This window comes from Pipistrellus kuhlii, unplaced genomic scaffold, assembly GCF_014108245.1.
Source record: "Pipistrellus kuhlii isolate mPipKuh1 unplaced genomic scaffold, mPipKuh1.p scaffold_m20_p_6, whole genome shotgun sequence".
In the NCBI taxonomy this organism is placed as follows: Eukaryota; Metazoa; Chordata; class Mammalia; order Chiroptera; family Vespertilionidae; genus Pipistrellus; species Pipistrellus kuhlii.
The window spans coordinates 25,937,470-25,959,499 of NW_023425562.1; the positions used below are offsets into that span (position 1 = coordinate 25,937,470).

Here is a 22,030-nt window from a genome sequence, read left to right on the forward strand (position 1 = left end):
TGTCGGGCTGACTGGACGCTTCTCTTTCTTCTACTGAGCACCTGTCTCTTGCCTCTTTCTCCATCAGCATTTCCATTCCTTGGGGTTAAGGAGGAATTGTTGATTTTTTAAAAAATAGGTATTTTTTTTAATTGATTTCAGAGAGGAAGGGAGAGATAGAAACATCAATGATGATAGAGAATCATTGATCAACTGCCTCCTGCACACCCTGCCTCCCCCCAACTGGGGATGGAGCCTGCAACCCGGGCATGTGCCCTGACTGGGAATCGAACTGTGATCTCCTGGTTCATAGGTTGATGCTCAACCATTGAGCCACACCAGCCGGGCTTGTTGATTTTTTTATTTCTGTTAGCACACTGTTGACTCTGGAAATCAGATTCTCCCTTCTTAGGGTTTCTTATTATTGCTGTTTGTTGTAGTTGTTATTTGTTTAGTAACTTTTCTGAGCTCATTCTTTAGTCTGTATTCCTTGAAGTCTCCATTTAGAGGTGAGGTAATGTTTGGTTAGAGATTTCCTTGATCACTGTGCCCGGAACCTGTAAGTCTCTGAGTCTTTGCCAAGGGGCTCTGTTTGCTGTTGGGGCACACCCTTAACATTCAGTCAGGTCATTACAACTCTGCCTTCCCCTCCCCTTTCTGCCTGTGCAGCGTCTCCCAATTAGCCAGGGGTGAGCAGGCTCCAGGCCTTTGCAGGTATTTCATATGCTCAGCTCAATATGAGCAGCCTTTTAGATTCCCCCAAATGTGTAGGAACTTTTAGAGTCTGTATAGGCATCTTATTCCTTAGCTTTTCCTTTTAGGTTTCTGTTAGTGTATTGTTTATCCCAACTATTATCTACTACCTCTGGCAGCCACAATTGTTTTCAACAAATGTCCTCCAGGGCAGTGGTTGGCAAACTCAGTCAACAGAGCCAAATATCAATAGTACAACGATTGAAATTCCTTTTGAGAGCCAAATTTTTTAAACTTAAACTTCTTCTAATGCCACTTCTTCAAAATAGACTCACCCAGGCCGTGGTATTTTGTGGAAGAGCCGCACTCAAGGGGCCAAAGAGCCGCGTGTGGCGGCCCACCACGGCTCTAGGGAAAGCCTTTTTATGCGAAGTGACCTAGGAGTCCCGTGAAATCAGGCTGTCTACAAGTGGCATCTTCCAGTGAACCACCTGGTAGGTCAAATAACGAAAATCCTTTGGGAATGAGGCTTTGAAATAGCTGAAGCCCATTCTATTCCCTGCCTCTCTTTTTAAAGTTTTTTTTAAGGCTGCCGCTGAGGGGGGAGCCGGGGATGGGAATAAGGCAAGTTGAAACATTATGGACATTACAATGTTGCTATTCTTGCTGAGATTCAGCATTTTCTCTTGAATGAATCCTGTGTTGTCCTAGCTGGCTTGGCTCAGTGGATGGTGCACAGGCCTGCGGACTGAAGGATCCCAGAGTTTCAAAAAAGTTACTTCTGACAGTTTTCCTGTTGCTTTTATGAAAGAGAGAACTTTGAGAAGTCCTTATACCACCGGTTTTGCTGGTTACAATTCATGTATTTTAATGCTGTCTTTTGTATGTATGTGTTTTGTTCTCAAGCGTGTGCATATTAAATAAAAATGTGTGTGAATTGGGGTTGCAGGAGGCCGCCTGGAGCAGGCACCAAGTGAAGGGCTGTGGATTGACTGGGACGATGGCAGCCACTGAGAGAAGGGCCTGATGTCTTAGAGCACATGTGTCAAACACAAGGCCCGCGGGCCAAATCCGTCCCGCCAGGCCTTGCAATGTGGTCCGCACCGCGCTGTCATCACTGCACTCCGCTGCGTTTCCATCACAATGACAGTTTATGACTGTTCAGTAAACCATTCGGCCCGTGATTTAGGCTGGATTTTAGATTTTGGCCCCTTCTCTGATTGAGTTCGACACCCCTATCTTAGAGGCTATCAGCTCTGTTGGGGGTCAGGAACTCTGCCCTACCATCCCTGCTGCTCTGTGTCTCCCAGTGTTACAGAGTTCCCGAACAATCAAACAATGCAGGAGGAGAGTTTGGAGAGACTTTATTCATTGCGCGCCATGGGCTTAGAGAAAATGAATTCAAATTCTAAGCAAGGCTACAAGCAGAACTTCCCTTTTTATTAAAGAGCCAGCCCTATGTGCATTAAGTGGCTATCTCGATGCTGGCCTTGAAAACAATACAGTTCTATCCAGTTAAAAAGTGCACCTGGCATGGCATTGAGATTATGGCATATCTAGTCTCTGGCCTATAAGGTCATACAGCTAAATTTATCTTCATCGTTATTCCAATAGGTTAAAGCAGACTAGAAAGCAACATTTTAGAATAAGACGCCATCTAAGAGCAGAAAATTCCAAACAACAGTTTGTTACAAAATAGAGGCTTTCCTTCTCACCAGGTGCGGGCTGCCAGGGGCTCAGCTGTGGTCACATGGACGGGACGGAGACCCGGCAGCGGAGGCCGGAGGAGCTGGGGCTGCCCCCCGCCCTCAGCACAGGGAGAGTCCACGCAGCCTCCGAAGATGGCCCTCTGGTCGTCCCTGAGAGCCAGAGGGTGACCTCTAAACTGCTGGGGACTGAACTCAGCAAGGAGACGGCCTTGTCCATTGGCTTTGAGGTGACCGTGCCCTTCATGTTTGCAGGCCTGGGACTGTCTGGGGCTGGCATACTTCTGAACTATTTCCAGGTAAGTGGGAACTAAGTGGGGATGATGGTGTTGGGGGCACTGCCTAATGTCACCCTAAAGGGTAGGCAGCTACATGTTTGGCCCAGCTTGAGGAGCATAGGGTAGGGCCTCCTCCTCTCAAATACAACTTTCCTATAAATTGGTAAAGGTTCTTTTCGTTATTGGTGACAGAGACTAAACGTAACCCAGGTTAAGCAGGCTGTGGACCAGGAAGGAGAGGTGAACTATATGGGTTCCCCTTGGTGGCCAGTAACTTCAGTTTAGACACCTGTGGGACTGGGGGTGCAAGGAGTGTGTACCCCCAGGGAGCATCAATCCACATTAATCAATGCCAGACTTATTGATGGCCTCAGCAGGATTGCCACCCTGTAACTTAACTATGTGGATAAAACAGGGGTTCCATGGAAAGTAATTTCATAGGATGATCTGATCATAAACTTCTAACTGGGCAGGTCAAGGTGAGTAGTGTTGCCCCAGGCCTATAACTTTTAGTAAAAGGTTTATCTTTGCCTTTAGTAAGCCCTGCCCATTGTTTCTGTGCATCTAGATTCTAGATCAACACACCTTTGAAATAACGGAAGTAACTACCCCTTGGAGAAGGTATTAACCCTCATGAGAGTACATCATTTTAATGATTCTACAATCCAATCCCTGCTCTGCTCTCTCCAGTCTTCTTTATGTCCCTCCTTAATTTCAAATGCATGAAAGAATCTACAAAACTGTTACTTTTGGGAGCATTTGAGATCTTGCTCCCCAGCACATGTCCTCGTTTTGGCCAAAATGAGGGTTTGCATGTTTCTTGTCAACACTGCTCACTCAGTGGGTCTCAAGGTGGGGGGGTGTGCCCACGTAGCCAAGGAGCTTGGGGGAGGGGTGACCCCTCTGGCACTGTGGCATCTGGCAAGGGACTGAGGATAGGGGAAGCTACTCTCTCCTGCAGGTAGGATGTGCCAGAGGGCTCAGGTGTGGCTCTTTCCTGTAATGAGGAGGCCTGGGTAGCTGTGCCTGCCAGGGCTCAATGAGCATCTGGGTATTGAGGGGCCAGGGCCAGGGCCTGTGAGAGCCTCTCTTTCCGGGAGTGCGCGGTGCATCCAGCAGTCAGTGCTCTGTTGACGTGTAGTGCAGGCAGGAGGGCAGTTTCTTGGATCAGAACCCCGTGAGTGACTTATTTATTGTAGGTGGTCCAGAGACTCCAGGAAACATAGGTGGAGCCTCTGTCTACCGTGAAAGAGTCCCCGAGGGCACTGATGGGAGTGCCTGCTGGTGTTAATTCGGACAGATTCTAGCGCCTCTTGCTGGAGGTGCTCCTTCACTGCAGGCTGCTTTGAAGTGACAGCATCGGTGGGCATCGGTGAAGTGTGTAGATGCGGACTGCGTTGCCTCCAGAATCCAAAAAGGACTGAAAGATGTCGGGCATTGTGGATGCCGAGAGGTCAATAGCTGTTTTATGACAGTGTGGAGGATCGGATTGCCCTCAATGTACCAAATAATTTTAAAAAATATATTCTATTTTTTTTTTTTTTTTCAGAGAGGAAGGGAGAGGGATAGAAAATTAGAGACATGGATGATGAGAGAGAAACATCGATCAGCTGCCTCCTGCACACCCCCCACTGAGGATGTGCCTGCAACCAAGGTACATGCCCTTGACTGGAATTGAACCTGGGACCTTCCAGTCCGCAGGCTGATGCTCTATCTACTGAGCCAAACCGGTTTCAGCTGTACCAAATAATTTTTAGGAATTTGACCAATGTGGCAAATTGCCCCACATGTGGGACCATAGCCCACCCTTTTCTTGTGAGCTCCTGTGTGAGTATTTGGATGATTTTAATGGGTGTGTTCACGTGAGTCTTCTTGGAGATGGGTGGCCACAGGGTATTGTCAGACCTATGCTAAAGAGAAAGGTGCACGCAGTTAAGATCTTGCCTGCAAAGTCTGTGTGATGGCAGAGCTGGTGAGGTGGCCCACGAGAAACCTGGAAAAGATGCTTCGTATCCTGTCAGAGCTGAAGATCAATGGTGGCTGAGAGGCTGTTGAAATAGGCTCTGAACAGAACATGTTAGCCAGGTCTATAGTAGCAAAATGTTTACTGGTTGCTGACTGGATGGAGTCAGTAATTTCAATAGCATTGGATTGTGGGTCTCACTGGATGGAACCACGGCATTGTGGTTGTGGTCATCCACGCCAAAGCACCTTATATTCTTTCCAAGTTTAAGAACAGGCCAAACTGGACTTTTAAGAGGAGAAGCACTTTTATTTATTTATTTATTTATTTATTTATTTATTTAAAATATATTTTATTGATTTTTTACAGAGAGGAAGGAAGAGAGATAGAGAGCTAGAAACATCGATGAGAGAGAAACATCGACCAGCTGCCTCTTGCGCACCCTCAACTGGGGATGTGCCCACAACCAACATACATGCCCTTGACCGGAATCGAACCTGGGACCTTTCAGTCCGCAGACTGATGCTCTACCGCTGAGCCAAACCGGTTTCGGCAAGGAGAAGCACTTTTAAAAGGTGGTAATCAGACCCTCACTCAGTAGGTCTTATATGAAAAGTATCAGTCCTTGAAGGCCTTGTTTTAGCTTACATTGGGCTGTATTAACTACTTTTTTTTAATTTTAAATACATTTTATTGATTTTTTACAGAGAGTAATTGAGAGGGATAGAGAGTTGATCAGGCACGCACTCAGAGCCTGGGGGAGAAGGACACTGCCTACCACTCAGGGCCACACAGGCTGTGCTTGGGAGCAGAGCAAATCGCCAGGGGCTGTGGGAGGCAGGCAGTGTAGGAACAATAGGGTGAAGTGCCCACTGGTTCTGGGGGAGGGTGAGATTAGCTTGTTTGAATAATCTCATGGGCTGGCAGGAACTAAAACCCACTTCCGGCATAATCGGGAACTGTGCCTGGTCCCCCTGATAAGAAGCATTGCTTAGCTAGGGGACCTTATCTGCTGGAGCAGAGAGGGGAGGGCAAGTTGCAATGAGGCCATGGTTTCGCCAAATGTCAAGGCAGCAAATCATAATTTTAGGCTTGACACCACTCAGCCGTATGAAAGGCTGTCTGGGTTTCTTTTTCTCTTTGTTTCTATGATTCTGTTTATTTGTGCCGTGGTGCACAAAATTCATGCGTGGGTATGATTCCTAGGCCTGGCCTGTGATCTGGGCCATCTTTCCCAGCTGCCCACAGCCAGCCTGCCCCCCACCGCCCCCCACCGCCCCCCACTCCTCGTTCCCCATTCATGGGTGATTGGAGCCTGATGCTGGGGAGGGGGCGGGGGAGGCGGGTAGGGACTAAGAGGTAGGCTGTTCCTGCCCGCTCGCCGGCCCCACCCCCGCTGTAGGTCGCCCTCTGTGTGTGGGGCAACTGGCAGGGCAGGGGCATTGGCTTGGCACCACTGGCATCCCCCGCCACCCAACCCCAGTTGCCTGTTCACCATCAGGCGATGGGAGCCTGCCAGCCTGAGAAAGGGACCGAGAGGTGGTCAGTGCGCTTCGTGGTGACTGATCGAGCCGTCTTTCTGGTCATTCTGCCATTAGGGTCAATTTGCATATTACCTTTTTATTATATAAGGTCATTCATTCACTCATTCGTGCAACATGAGTATGTGTGCCATGGGCCAGCATTATGCTGGACAACACCAAGGTGGACACGACAGCCAGGCCCTGCTCTCACAGCTGTCAAAACCAAGTGGGGAGCCCTAGCCAGTTTTGCACAGTGGTTAGAGCATCAGCTTGTGGGCCAAAGGGCTCCAGGTTCGATTCAGGACAAGGGCACGTACCTTGCTTGCAGATTCCTCCCCAGCCCAGGCCCTGGTCAGGGCATGTGCAGAAGGCAACAATCGATGACAGACAGTAGATGCATAAGTCAATGTCAGATGGCAGTAAGGGCTACGATGAAAACAGACCTGGGTGGTAGGCTTCAGGGGAGTCCGAGAAGGCCTTTCTGAGGAGGAGATGCTGGAGTGAGGCCTGAGTGACCTGAAGGAGCTACTTAGAGAAACTTCATGAGTGTAAGCTGGACAGGGCTGGGAGCGAGCGACTCAGCCCATTTTTACTTGTGGGTAGGTCTGCCTAGCCAAAGAAGCAGAAAATAAAGAACTTTTCCTGTTATTGAAAAAGTAATTGGCTTGGTTTCTGAAGACCTGACAGGGTGGGAAAGAATTCAGGCCTTTAAGAATGACCGTTTGGCTCAGAATCAGCCAAGGCTCAAGGTGACCCAGGAAAGGAACAGGAGGCCGTTTGGAAGGTATGCTCCTGGGAATATGGCCAGTTCTCACTGAAGAATAAGAAGTGAAAGCTAGGAACGGCAATATGCAATATGCATTCCAGAGTCCTCTGCCACCCTCGGCACCTCCTAACTATGCTGCAGTGGCACACACCCTAAAAATCAAGGGGTGTTGGCATATAAATCAAGGTGTGGTTCTGATGCCATAGGCCTGGGGATCTGATTCATTGGTCCGCCCTCAGGTGGGGCTGCACGTTTCAGGAGCTCCCAGGTAGTTGTGATGGCATTGTGGACTGAAAACCGCTGATGCAGTCCCGTCTCATGCTGGGGGCTGTGCGTGGTTAGAGGCCACAGGGCAGGGACTTGTTATAGGTCACCCAGAAATCCACCTGATGCTTGACCCAGATTCCACCGCTACCTGGTACAGCCCTGGGATCCAGTTTAAGCTCCTTGGAGATTTTCCACTGTGCTACTGAACTATTTTTAAAATCACATTCTAGATTTATTTATTTATTTATTTTTGGATTATGACCCAATAAACTATGTTGACACATTTTGTTCTCAAGTTTCAAGGAAAGTAATTTATCTCACATAATGAAATCTTTTATTTATTTTTGGTGACAGTTGATGGTTATAAAAGCAAAAAAAAATCACAATAGAATATGTAGCAAATTATAAAATAAAGGTCATTTATAATTATGCCACTCAAACATAACCACATTGAACACCTGGATATATATCTTTCTGAACTTTTTTTTTTTAATATATATTTTATTGATTTTTTTACAAAGAGGAAGGGAGAGAGATAGAGAGCTAGAAACATCGATGAGAGAGAAACATCGACCAGCTGTCTCCTACTGGATGTGCCCGCAACCAATGTACATGTCCTTGACTGGAATCGAACCTGGGACCTTTCAGTCCGCAGACCGATGCTCTGTCCACTGAGCCAGACTGGTTTTGGCCTTTCTGAATTTTTTACTGTTTGTATGTCTGTGTGAGTGTGACTTTTTTTTTTTAAAACTGAGACACATTTTTGTAATGATTAATAACTTGCTTAATCAGGAATCTATATGAAATTGTATACGTGATTAACTATTTCCATATCTTCTGTACTGATGAGAATGGTTTATGGTCTTGCTGTGTGTGTTGACATATTGTATTATGATGTCTGAACACATTCAGAACTATAAAGAAATCTCAGGAGTTGCCAAGGTCAGAAGAAAGTGATTGCGTGCTGGGGCCTCTCCAGCAGTGTGCCCTGGGAGTGGTGTGATCGGTGTCTCGGGCCAGCTGAGCGGGGTTTTGTTTTAAACCGGTTAGCTCCCTTAAACCAGATAACTTCTGCACCTGTTTTCTCAGAAACACACCATTCATCTCAGCCTCCTCCTGGTACAGGCGAAAAGGTCAGAGAGTGTTCAGCAAGGGAGGGCAGTGGGGGCAGGCTACAGTGGGAGTCAAGAGCTAAGAGTCTCAGTCCTGCCTCTGATACAACTAGGGTGAAGCTTTCAGGGCCTATGGAAGGCAGTACTTGCTGGTAAGCATCTGCAGATATTTTGAGAGTCTGGTGATTGATTTAACATGAAATGATTCCTTGTTAAAGGGTATTGAGAAGCATGGGAAACTGAAGATCTGTCATTCTTTCATTCATTTGTTCATTCATTTGCTGGTCATTTTAGCGCATGTGTGTAGTTGATGCTGCTCTCTGCGCTCAGCATTTCTTGACTTTCCTTCAGATAACTTTCCCCAAGTTATAATTGCATTTTCCTTTTTACGATGATCTACTACACCGGAAAGCTCAGTACTGTACATATCTGTTCCACTGACAGATGCACCACATCTGTTAGACCGTTAGATCAGAATCTGGAAAATAATAGGCCCTGAGTATTAATCTGTGGAGTAAATTAATCGTTTTCTGTGTGGTGAAGATTGCAGTAGTGAGTCAGTCAGACTTCCTTCTCAAGAGGAGCACAGTTCAGAAAGGGAGAGTAGATTCTTGTGCAATTCATACTTGCATTAATTGGACTTACCTTCAGACAGCTTAAAAAAAAAAAAAAAGTACTTTGTGAATTCTGGGGAAGGTATGTTAGGCTGTGGCCAGGAAGCTAGCGAGGCCTCAAAGATTAGAAGGTGCCTCACCTGGCCATGAGTCCAGGCAGGAGTTTGTCCTTGGCCACGTGCAGAGCTGCAGAAGGAGCCATGTGAGCGCAGGCATGGTCCATGGCAGGGTATGCAGGAATTGTCTCCTGTGGTGTGCAGCTATGCAACAAACCATACCAAACTTTGTGGCTGTTTGAAGCTAGTCATTCAGTTTGATCGTGAATCTGCAGGGCTTTGGGTAGGGCTCAGTGAGACTGGCTGGCTGTTCAATGCAGCATCTGTAGGGGTGGCTTGCTAGGCACTCCGAAATAGTTCACGTGACATGACAGTTGCAGCTGGCTGTTGACTGGAACCTCAGCTGGAGCTCTTGGCTGGAACCCCTGTGTATGGCCTCTCTGTGAGACTGCTTGGGTTTCTGTATAGCTGGTAGCTGGGTTTCAAGCAGGAACATCTCAAGAGATGGGAAGGGGAAGCTGTCAGTTTCTCAAGGTCTGGGCCCAGAACCAGACTGGCACAGTGTCTCTTCCGCTGAGTTCTACTGGACCAGCAATCACAGATTGAAGGGGAGGAGACAGAACTCCCAACTCTCCATGGAAAGAATGCCAATGAAATTTAGAGCTTCTTATGTTTGGCTCCTGGGAGGGGTTTAAAAATATCTGTTGAATGAATGAGTGAACGAATGGTGTGAGGAAAGAAGCAGTGAGAGGAATATCTGGGCTTGAATGAAACAGTTATTGGAGATGTTTGGTTGGAGTTGGCAAGGAGAGGTCGTAGGATATAGACTTGTGAGGGCGGAAACCTCAGGCTAAAGGGATGGGACTTGAGCGTGGGATAGTCAGGGGAACCAGTTAAGTGCCCAAGGGGGCTGTGGTTTAGGAGCAGGAGGTGAGACCCACATCTGAGCCTGGTTTAGGTAAGGTCCTCAGTCTGTAGGTAAGTGTGCACCTGACCCTCAGCTTTGGGCTTCTGCTGGCTATGGCCTTCATCCCTGCTCCAGCCTGGCACCTGTGAATGCATGATGGACATGCCCAACAATAGCAGAATTCCTGGAAGTCGGGCGACAGTCCAGCCCTTTTTCCTGGACTGGGTTGGTCTGACCTTGGTAGCAGATGAGAATGTGGTCCCTCTGGAAGCACGTTTACAAATCTCCTGGGCCCTTAAAAGAACAGGGCTGTGATTCCTCTGAACACAGTTTCTTCGTGTGCCCATGACCCCCTGGACATCAAAGTCGAGGTGACCCCAGGTGTATCTTGGGGACCTGCAGACCCTCAGAGGGCTGTAGTCCGGGCCTGAGGTGTGGTTCCTCATGCTGAAATTGTCTAGGCCAGTGGTTCTCAACCTTCCTAATGCCACAACCCTTTAATACAGTTCCTCATGTTGTGGTGACTCCCAACCATAAAATTATTTTCATTGCTATTCGTAACTGTAATTTTGCTACAATTAATGAATCATAATGTAAATATCTGTGTTTTCTGACAGTCTTAGGCTCTACAACCGCTAGCAGGGTCACCTAAGACCGTCGGAAAACACAGATATTTACAGCATGATTCATAACAGTATCAACATTACAGTTACGAATAGCAGTGAAAATAATTTCATGGTTGGGGGTCACAACAAATGAGGAACTGTATGAAAGGGTTGCAGTATTAGGAAGATTGAGAACCACTGGTCTAGACCCTTATCTGCCAAGAGTGGAGGCTGCCCAGAGCACACGTACCAAGGTAGGCAGGCCTCTGCATGGCCCTTGCCAAGGCCAGGCCTCACGTGTCTCCATCTCTGGGTCCGGCCAGAGCCAGCGTGGGCCAGAGGGCTGGATGCTGTCAAGGTCGTGCCGAGGGACAGTGAGCCTTCTTGTGGCAGGCTAGCCGAGGGAGGTCCCGGCTGACGTAGCAGCCACTCTGAAGAAAGCCTTATCTGCAGAGATCAGATGGGCAGCAGGAGCTGGCTTAGGCCCCGAATGAGGCTGAGTCACACAGGCCTTTTCTCTTCACTTGCGTGCTCTGACTCAGGCTGAGGGGCACTTGGGGAGCCTTCCACAAACGCAGGGCACATGGCCTTCCTCCCTGTGTGGACTTCTTAGGAAACGTATCTGACTGCGGGTGAGGAGGACAGAGGACGGAGGGCTTCCTGGACCTGGATGTCTTGCTCCTGGGACTGTGATTGACAACCTGACCATGGTGGTCACCCAGCTGAATCTGGAGTTCCGCTTCCAGGGCAAGAAGCTGCGAGGCTTCAGCTGTGAGCTCACCCGGTCCCCACACGGGGTCTTCCCTGAGACCACCTTCACCATCACGTGCCAGATTGTGGTGCCCCTTCTGCTCTCGGGTCTGGGCATGATGACTGCTGGCCTGGTGATGAACACCATCCAAGTGCGTACTGGGCATCGGAGGGGCAGTGTGGGGCCTGGGATTGGGCGGATTGGGGCTCCCTGGCATCACAGATAGGACAGGGAGGGGATGCAGGGAGCCCCCGAGTGGGGCTGAGCCCTAAGCCAGGCCTTGAGGCTCAGTGGTGCTAGTAGATGCGTCCTCCTGTGCCTGAGATTTACAGCTTCTGGGCCCTCTCTGAAGGTCAGCCCTCATGAGCCACATTCACCCAAGGAGCTCAAACCATTTTCCTTCTGGGGAATGCAGACTCCTTAGGCAGGGACTGAGGAGTTTGAATCCTGGCTCTGCCATTTGCTCAGTATCTGAGAGAACTCCTAGTGTCTCCCACTCAGTTTCCCCATCTATGGATGGGACTCATAAATGTACCCACCTTGCAGGACTGTGAGGATGGATGACCAAGCCGTCCTTGTGTTGTGACCTGAGGGTGATGGGCACTACTCCCTCCAACCCTCAGACTCTTTGTGGGGCTCTTCCTTGGGAAGACAAGGGACAGAGGTCAGGCTGGGGTCCAGGCCGGCCAGGGGCTATGGTGGTCTCCATTGGTAGAGGTTCATTTTTGTATACTTTTGGGAGGGGGGGGCAAAAGGACTCATATCTACTGGGTATATGTCCAGGAGGGGAATTGGCAATGAAAGGTTCTAAAGGGCTGAGTGCCATGGTCATCTACGTGCAACAAAACTCAACCCTGGCTGCAGGGTCAGAGATACCCAAGGGTGCGGCTCCAGGCACCAGGGGGAAGCTGGGAGGCTGTGGTCGTGATGCACAAGTGAAGAATCATCACTCCTGATGGATTTCAGCCTCCCTAGTGCCTCGGCTAGATGTCTTTAGAGTGTTGCTGGAGGGGGCAGGGGCAGGATGTAAGACCGTTACACAGATTTGGATGGTAGGGTGTCGGGGAACACTAGGGGTTAATTCAGTCCTGGCCGGCAGAGCAGAGCAGGAAGGGTGGTTGGAACCAGTGGGTGGAAAGGGGCTGGGTGAGGAGGGTTGAGTTGAGAATCCTGCATTAGAGGGGCTGTGGGATATCAAGATTCAGTCAGCAGTTGGGTCCACGAGTGTGACGCTCAGAAGGCAGATCTGAGCCGGGGACGTCTCACATCAACCGGCACAGAACCCAGTGCGTCAGCCAGGGTGCTCTGGCTGTGAGGAATAGAAAACGTAACTCAAAGTCACTAAACCATTTCTGATCCCTGTAAAGATGTCTACAGATCAGGCAGCTCCAGCGCTAGTTCACTCGCTGGATTACCAGTGTTACCTAGTATCCAGAGTCCTACCCTTCTTCTTCTTTACCTTCTACGTCTGTTGACTTTGACCCTGAATAGACCCCTCGTGGTTGTGAGATGCCCCATGTGTCTAGATATGACGTCTCAAATCTCCTGGGCCACGATGTGTGCCAGCCCACACCCAAGCAGCCACTTGCAAGAAGGGGGGACGCATGAGGGGTCACGGTCCAGCCCTCACCTCCTCCAGGCTGTTTGTGTGGATGGAGGGTGGGTGGCTCTGGACGTTAGCTCCAGCCTTGGAAAGGAGAGGATTGGACAGAAAGGGGAACTGAAGACCGAGTGTGAAGGGAGGTCAGGATTAAGTCAGAAGGTCTGCACCCGCAGGGCTCCCGAACTCTGGGTTTTCCTGTTGGCAGGAGCAGACTGCGTGGCGGGTGAATCAGGGTGGGAAAGGATTGGTCAGGAGCCGCGTGTGCCACCGGGCAGTCAGGGGTCTGGTGGCAGCCTGATCTTCCCTCGGCTTTGTTCAATCTGTCCTTGAACGGCGTTTCCCAGCTGCTGAATTGGACTCTTGGAAAAGATTGCCCCTGCGTTTTCTGAAGAAAGTGTGAAACCGAAACCAGTTTGGCTCAGTGGTGGAGCGTCGGTCTGCGGACTGAAGGGTCCCAGGTTCGATTCCGGTCAGGGGCATGTACGTTGGTTGCAGGAACATCCCTGGTGGGGGGTGTGCAGGAGGCAGCTGATCGATGTTTCTCTCTCATCGATGTTTCTAGCTCTCTATCTTTCTCCCTTCCTCTCTGTGAAAAATCAATAAAATATATTTAAAGAAAAAAAAAAAAGAAAGTGTGTTAGTTTGGTCAAATCAGCCCACAAGGCTGTCCAGTATCCTGAGGACTAGGCAGAGTTGAAAGCCTGCGCCCCTTTTAAGTCAAGGGTTATCAGACTTTGGTGAAATGTCTAACCGTTTAGCTTTCTTATATAGAAAAAGGAAATAATTTTTTGGGGGGAGGGGAATAAAATTAATTACATTTAAAAAAGTTAAAAGGTTGGGAGGAGGAAAAGCCTTCAGCGGAGGTCAAGGTGGAGAGATTAGAGAGGTCAGCATAGGACAGGGATGTGGTCCTGGACACCAGTGTGGAGAGCTCAGAGGTGAGCCTGTCACACAGGAGGAGTCTAGTACATATTTGGGTGTTTGTGTGTGTGTGTGTGTGTGTGTGTGTGTGTGTGTGTGTGTGTGAAGCCCTGGCCCAGTCCCTTCACCTCCAGGTTGCATTATAGATGATTCTCTAGGCCCCAGAAGTGAGCAGATCCGCACAGCTTCATACTGCTCTTGTCTCAGGCAATGGGGGTCCCAAGGCCTCCTGTCTCCTAGTTGACAAAGTAGGGTGGTTTTTTTTTTGTTTTTGTTTTTTCCAGTTCTTACATTCTAAAACCAGGAGGAGCTTTTAGTATAGGGATCACAGATAACTGTGGGGGCCAGGGAGCCCAAACAGTAGAACCCATTACAAATTGCTAGAGGAATAATCTAGTTGCATGTTAAATAGGTTGGAATAGTTTCCACTTCACAAAAAATTGTTTTCTAGAAACATGTATCTCTTTCATTTTAAAATTTTTAAAATTTTTAATTTTTTTTAGTATCTATTTCCTCTATTCCCTCTTCCACCTTCATGCCTCCCCCGCACCACACTCACCACACTGTTGTCCATATCCATGAGTTCCCCCCCCCCCCCCCCCATCATTCTTTTTGTTTTTGTTTCCTTATGTTTGGTAGTAGAGACCTATTTGGAGGCATCTTCTATCTCTTTAGGGTCACGACCCACAGGTTGAGAACCGCTAGCAGGGTCCCCTAAGACCATCAGAAAACACAGATATTTACATTACGATTCATAACAGTAGCAAATTACAGTTATGAAGTGGCAACGAAAATAATTTTATGGTTGGGGGTCACCACAACATGAGGAACTGTATTAAAGGGTTACAGCATTAGAAAGGTTGAGAACCACTACTTTAGACAAATCCAGAGCCCGCCACATGATACTCCAGAGCAACTTGCGCTCGGCCTCGGTGCCTGGAGCAGCCAGCAGGCCTGGTCTGCCTGGGAGTCCCTGTCCCTGATAAAACATTTCCACTCTCAGCCCGCTCTCCCAGTTCATGTGGACCTCCCAGCGTTGAAATTGGTGACTCATTCCTATTTCTGCAAACACCTGACAAAGCGTGTCCACAGGCTCAAACCAGCTTCCCCCCAATTTTCCCAGGTTCTGAGGACCAGAGAGAGAAAGGGACTCTTTTGAGGTCTCTACTGAATAGTACTGAGAAAATTTCACAGCTTCATCATTATTTTGTATTTAGTTTAAAGCCACTTAAGTAACTATTTAGGCCCTAGCTAATGTGGCTCTGTTGGTTGAGTGTTATCCCATGCACCCAGAGGTCACAGGTTCAATTCCAGTGTTAGAAATAGGCGAGCCCCCTAAGTCAGGGGTCCTGGTAGAACACAAAACATACCGTATTTTTCGGACCATAAGACGCACCGGACCATAAGACGCACCAGTTTTTAGAGAAGGGAAATGAAGAAAAAAAGATTCTGAAACAAATAGTGTCCTAAAATATTTTATGTGCATTAAAACCCAACATCACAGTCATAAACACATGTAATCAACCCTGTAAAGTAAACAGCAGCATTTAGAACCATTTTAGAGCCGGGCAAGCACACACAGACCACACAGAGCCGGGCAAGTAAAAAAACTTCTTTTTAAAGTATATGTGTAGGCTATATTTGGACCATAAGACGCAGGGACTTTTTCCCCCCACTTCTGGGGGAAAAAATACTTGGAAGCCAGGCAGCAAGGCAAACAGCTTTACTTGTACAAAGAAGGGCGTGCACACTGAGCAGGTGGTCTGCTCAGGGATTTATATTTTCTGATGCACATGACCTGTCCCTTGCTCTTGATTGGAACTAAGACGTACAGTCTTTCATGATTGGCTAATTCAAAGTCCTTTGCTGTTTCAAGATGGCGACCTCCAGGGAAGCTGCAAGTCATGCGGCCAACATGGCGACTGCCAAGTCACACAGTTCAAAACTGTTCTTTGACAAAAAAGATGACTTGTTTATTCTTTTACTCAGGTAGTGGGTTCGATTCCCAGTTGGGGGCGTGCAGGAGGCAGCTGATTGATGTTTCTCTCTCATTGATATTTCTTCTCTCTCTTTCTCTCTCTAAAATCAATAAAAAACATTTTTTTTAAAGGAAACGATTTAATCTTACTCATTTGTTTTACAGGGAGTGAGGAGTAACTTGTGAAAAGCTCTCAAGAAATGTCCGAGATATGCCATTATGTGTGTATGGATTGAGCTTCTTGTTCTGTCCCACCAGCACTGGCCCGTGTTTGTGGAGGTTAAAGACCTGTTGACATTGGTGCCACCCTTGGTGGGCCTGAAGGGGAACCTGGAGATGACAATGGCATCACGACTCTCCACAGCTGTAAGTGGACATTGGGGTCACCTACACCTCGGGGAGGGACGTTCTGCACCACCAGATCTCCCCAACGTAGCTTGTAGGTGGGTGGGTTGGACTCTCCAAAATGAAGTGCTGTGTTGAGGTTTGTTCTGTCTACTTGGTCACTCTTCCCAGCCCGTCATCCTGTTTAGCCAAGCTGGACTGCTGTATGCCCGGGCCCAGCCCCTGTGTGCCCTGAGTTTCTTCTTTAACCCAGTTTCAGGCAGGGCTCTGTGTCCCTGTGCCCAAGTCTTTGGGCTGCCTCTGCCTGGCCACCTGGACCCTGAGCCCAGCTCCATGCTTTCACACTGAAACCATGATGAGCACCACAGGGAGGATGTCTTAGAGGAGCCAGGGTATTACGTGCTGGTAATGATCTCCAGGAGGAGTTTTGTTCTGCAGAAGGGCCTTTGACTGCCCTGCAACCAGAGTTGTTACCTGTGGGCTCTAACAAGGCCCCTAGCTGTGCCCCACTTCTCAACTCTCCCAACTGTCCTGGGAATGGAAATTCTTTTCCTCTCTCTGATGCCCATTGGACATCCAATCCAGTTTGTGAAAAAGGCCTGTGGAAAGAGGAAGTGCCCTGTGTTCCAGAAAATGAGAGAAGAGCGATGGCTTTAGGTGGAGTGCAAAGGGAGGGGGAGCGGCTGCCTGGAGCAGGACTTGGGAAAGACAGGTGAGGGGTGTGGGCTGAACAACAGCCCTCAAAGATGTATGGACAGGGTTTTTGCAGTTGTGATTACAGTAAGGGCCTTGGATGGGAGAGCATCCTGGATTAGCCCAGTGTCATCACTTATGTAGGGGAGGCAGAGGGAAGATTTAGAAAGAAGAGAATGCCTCTGAGAGAAGCAGAGTCCAAGGAAAAGATATTCTGCTATTATACTTTGAAAATGGAGGAAGAGCTATGAGCCAAAATACGTTGCTCTACCTTTTGGAAAAAGCAAAGGAACAGACTCCCCTAGAGCAAGGCTCTCCTGACACCGTGATTTTAACCCCTCACTCATTGCAGACCCCTGGCCACCTGACCCGTAAGAGAATACATTCTGGGTCTTATGCCCATGGCAGAGCTATACCAAACTCTTACAAATTTAGTGGCTTAAAACAACAGAAGCTGACTCTCTTACAATTGTATTTTAGATCTCCTTTTACTCTGTGTTTTCGAGAATGCTGCCTTCTTTAGAGCAGGCTACCTCTGGTGATTGGGGGGAGAGTCAGAATCTGTTGCCTGGAGATATATACCAGTGACTGGCCTTTTGGATCTGGGGGCTGTGTGTCCCTCTAATGGTCACTCTAGGTACTGCTCTGCCTTTTCTTATCCCAAAACACAGTCTTACTCCGTCAGTCACGGTATCCCACTGTTGGCACAAGTCAGCCAGGCAAGGGAAGGTCCTGCAGCTGTTCTGCTCCACCTTACTCCCTTGTATCTACGAGCATCCCTGAGGTGGGTGTCTGTCAATCCGTGGAAGAGTTGACTGAGGCCCCAGGACAGTTCTGTAATATGTCCCCAAAGTGGTCATGCTAATGACAAAAAAAACTCTCCTTGTTTGTAAAAAGAAAAGTGATTATATTTTGCCCCTGGGGGTTCAGGAACTTAATGAACTCAATACAAAGGAGCTGAGAAAAAACATTTGCTTTGAAATCTTTTCTTATCTACGTATTGAATTTTGCTGGCAATTGCTATGATATTTGGACCTTACTACCATCTTTGATAGAGAAAGCCATCTTTCTGAGCCTGTTTTTTAATAGTAAGAGAGGAGGGACTTGGCATGGGTTTCTGAAATGGGATGATTTGCAGAGATGAGGTTGGGAGGTTGGTGGTTTTCTGAGATGTTTTTTGAAGAAGGGAATTTCAGGAGAATGAGGCCAGAGAACTGGCAGAGGGCCTGGGCCAGGGTCACAGAGCCCTCTGCCCCTGTGGTGTGTGGAGGAACTTGGGAGTCAAGTAGCCCTGAAATTGCGGGTGACACGTATGCCTGTCTGTGCTTGTGTGCATGTATACATGTGTGTGCGTTTCCTCACCTGGGTATGGGAGAGATGGTTCACCATACCATCTGATTCTCAAAGATATCTGTGTCTTTACCTCTCCACTCCCCAGTCACTCTTTTGAAATCTGGTTAATAATTTGTTCTGATGTCAATGAAGTGGTATTTGCTGATTTCTCCCCTGAGAGACTGCCTTTTTTTTCCAGGAAGGATTGACCGTGGCTTTGGGCCTAAGCGGACTTACCCTTTGCCCTTTTCTCCCCATTTAGGCCAACACTGGACAGATTGATGACCCCCGGGAGCAGCACCGAGTCATCAACAGTAACCTCGCCCTCATTCAGGTGACTCTCCCCTTACCTGATGGTGACCCTCCCCTCTTTGGAATCTGCAGCCAGGCTGGGAAGAGGAGTGAAGGCTCAGTGAGCCTTGTCCCTGCGCTCTGGATGGAGCTTTGGGGACGGGAGCTACTCATCCATTCACCCCATGCCCACCAGACCACATTCTTGGAGTAGCAGGAGGCTACTTGAAGGATTTGCCTGTACTTGTTCATTTCTTTTTCTCGTAGCCTGGGCTGAAAATTGCCCCCAAAGTATCCCTGAAACAGCATAGCTAGATCTGGCCTCATCACCTTCCCTTTTCACACTCACCTGTTCTGAAGTCCCCAACTGTCTGGTTTGATGGTTGAAAACTCACTCTAGGAGTCAACCAGCTGGGGACCCTTGGGAAAGTCACTTCACCTCACCTGCAAGGTGGGCTGCTGTGAGCTGTGGGTCATAGGAGAGGCATGGTGTCTAGGTTGCACGCGATAGTCATGCTAGCTATGCCTAGTGCATAGTCTCACCATTTAATGAAACTGGAAACTGCGTCACCTCAGCTTCTCTGCCCCTTGTCCTTACATCCAGGTACTGAGCATCCTACCTCTGAGCTATGCAGGAATCCAGCCTTACCCCTTCTTGCCTCGGCCTCTTGGTCCCCTTGCTGACTGCAAACGTCTTCACTGTTTTAACTGCTTCAGGCTTCCTGACCTTCCACTCGCCTCTGCATGGTTACCTAAGTGACCTTTTCGAAAGCCTAAAGCTGAACAGACCCCTTCTCCTTTCAGCCCTTCTGTGGGTTCCCTTGTCCAAGTGTGGGCCTGGTCCAAAAGCATCCAGCCTGGTCCCACCTTCCCCACCAGCAGCATGTCTTGCATATGCGGTTATCTCTTCTTGGAATGTCCTTTCTCCTTTTGTTCCCTTGGCAATGAAGCCCTTTAAAGACTCTAGTTAGGTCTCAGTGCTAGCCTGACACCAGGTACAGCTCTTTGGTGCCCTGCATGTGCTGCTGGGGATGCCCTTGTTGCAATTCTGTGTTTAGATGTTTGCTTTCTCCACTTGAGATAACTTTCATGGGCCAGGACCACCCGTGATATACTACTGTAAGGCAAGCACATCAAACTCAAAGGCTAACACAGGCAAATAAATGAGGCATGTGGCCCACAGGCCAGGTGTTTGACATGCTTGCTGTAAGGTATATGGATAATGTACAGCCAGATTTGGCTTGTAGCTCATGAGCTACAAGGGGTATCATGAGACACTCATGATACCACTAACAGTGGATCTGGCAAGGGGTAAGTGATAAATACGTCAGCTACAAGTCACTGGTTTTACTTTTTTGGTTTACACTAAATCCTTGTTCATATGTATGTATATTTTCACGTGATTGGACTTAACATTTATTAAGTCCCTTTCTGGGCCAGGCAGTGGCTTGGCACATGGTCCGAATGATAGTGAGGGTGAAATTTCTTCCTCTCTATTTTTAAAACACTAAACATCAAACATAAGTGGTGCAACAAGTTTCACAATAAAATTTTTTAATGTGAGCATATTCCCTCATCTATCCTACATAATAAAGAGCTAATATGCAAATGGTCATCACGCCCTCACACCATTACACAGTAATGGCTCAGACACTCAACACTGGGGAGAGAGGAATGGGGACCAGCCAGGCACAAATGAGCTCATGAGAAAGGAATGGGGGCCAGCCAGGATGTGGTCTGGGAGAGGGACAAGCTGCACACCCCATGGTCCTGGGTGCCAGTGGCTCTGCCTACACCTGTAGCCTGGGAGAGAGACAAGCTGCCCACACTGCCATCCTGGGCACCAGCAGCTGGGGCTGGGGCCCAGGAGAGGGACAAGCTGCCTGCCCCGTGGTCCCGGGCGCTAGCAGCTATGCCTGTGCCTGCAGTCTGGGAGAGGGGCAAGCCACCAACCCATAGTTCCAGGCGCCAGCGGCTGAGCCTGTGCCTGCAGCCCAGGAGAGGGACAGGCCACATGCCCCATGTTGCTGGGCACCAGCAGCTACGCCTGTGCCTGCATCCGAGAGAGGGACAAGCTGCCTGCCCCATGGCCCTTGGCACCTGCGGCTGCAGTCCAGGCGAAGCTGCCCACCCATGTTTCCCTGTGGCTGTAGCCAGCCTGGGTAAAGCCGGCCCGGGTCCTGGGTACCTGTGGCTGGCCAGAGGGAGGGAAGTCTGGGTCCCAGGTCCTGCGTGCCTGCAACTGGCTGGAGGAGTGGATCCTGGGTCCCAGGTGCAAGGTGAGGCAGAGGTGGTTAGGGACGATCAGGCCAGCAGGGGAGCAGTTAGGAGCGATCAGGCAGGCAGGCAGGAGAGCGGTTAGGAGCCAGTGGTCTTGGATTGTGAGAAGCAGTTGGACATCCCCTGAGGGGTTTTGGATTGGGAGGGTGTAGGCCTGGATGAGAGACCCATCCCCTCTATGCGTGAATTTCAGGCACCAGGCCTCTAATCTATATTATAAAAAGCCTGTGGCCCTAATACTGTAACAACCAAAGACCAGCATGGGTGGGTGGAGCACGCATGGGTCTGGGGAGCTACATGATTTCGTGTGCTGGGCTTCTAGTCTACACTAATAAAAGAGTAACATGCTAATTGACTATACCTTCATAACATCCACCAGCCAATCAGGAGTGAGTGTGCAAATTAACCCACACCACCCCAGCTGCTCTGGACCTCTGGGCGGCGTGGGAAGGCGGAAAGGCGGCTCCAACCAGAGTGAAGGCAGTGCCAGCAGCCAGGGGAAGGAAGGCCCATTCTTGCATGAATCTTCGTGTATCGGGCCTCGTGTGTGTGTGTGTGTATTTATATATATGTGTGTGTGTGTATGGCTAATATGCAAAGTGTCCCCTTGGGAGTTCGACCGGGAGACTGGGAATTTTATCACTCACTATGACATTCACTGACCACCAGGGGGCAGCACAGAATGAAGGAAGGCCCCAGCCAGCAGCTGAAGGCCCCGATTGGCCCTGATTGCTGGCCAGGCCTAGGGACCCCTCCTGTGCATGAATATCGTGCACCATGCCTCTAGTGTAAATATAACCAAGAGTGATATTTAAAATTTTTAATAATTAGTAGAGCCTGGAAATACCCCAGTAAGACTGAAGGATAGCCATCAAGAGCTGGCCCAGCAGGACCAGTGTAAACCTGCCTAACCTCGGCCTGGACCCACTTCACTATACCGGTGCCCTGTGGATGCACCTGCAGTTGTGTGGAAGCTTCTACTTGAAAAATTATCCTGCAATGAAAATGTTCTCTTTAGCACAAATTCCTTGAGAGAACATCCCACAAGTTCACAAGGTATGAACAGTTTAAAGCTCCACATTCCCCCCAAAAGATTACAGTATATTTGCTTTCTTAGTATTAAACTATAGCACAAGTATTAATATCTGAAATACTGGTTTCTTCATAACCTCACCAGCATTGAAAGTATTCTTCTAAAATACTTTTTTTATTTACCATATACATTGAGTGGCCAGATTATTATGATCTCTGAATGCATAATAATCTGGCCACTCAGTGTATATCCTATAATATGTAATAAAAGACTAATATGCAAATTGTCCCCTTGACCAGGAGTTCGACTTGTAGGTATAATCCCTCCCCCTAGC

The 22,030-nt window shown here is 48.7% G+C and overlaps 1 protein-coding gene across 5 annotated transcripts in view; it reads left to right on the forward strand.

Moving 5' to 3' along the window:
* The window catches only part of SLC41A3 (solute carrier family 41 member 3), a 37,958-nt gene that overhangs the window by 3,425 nt on the left and 12,503 nt on the right, over positions 1 to 22,030 (forward strand). For 2 of the 5 annotated variants that reach the window (XM_045574444.1, XM_045574442.1), the window contains exons 2-5: positions 2,391 to 2,677; positions 8,401 to 8,439; positions 15,981 to 16,088; positions 18,355 to 18,426. In XM_045574444.1, coding sequence (XP_045430400.1) covers positions 2,423 to 2,677; positions 8,401 to 8,439; positions 15,981 to 16,088; positions 18,355 to 18,426 — 474 coding nt within the window. In that variant the 5' untranslated portion in view covers positions 2,391 to 2,422. Of the gene's footprint in view, positions 1 to 2,390; positions 2,678 to 8,400; positions 8,440 to 11,041; positions 11,372 to 15,887; positions 16,089 to 18,354; positions 18,427 to 22,030 lie in introns of those variants that run through there. The other 3 variants (XM_036419361.2, XM_036419364.2, XM_036419362.2) reach the window with 3 other exon arrangements.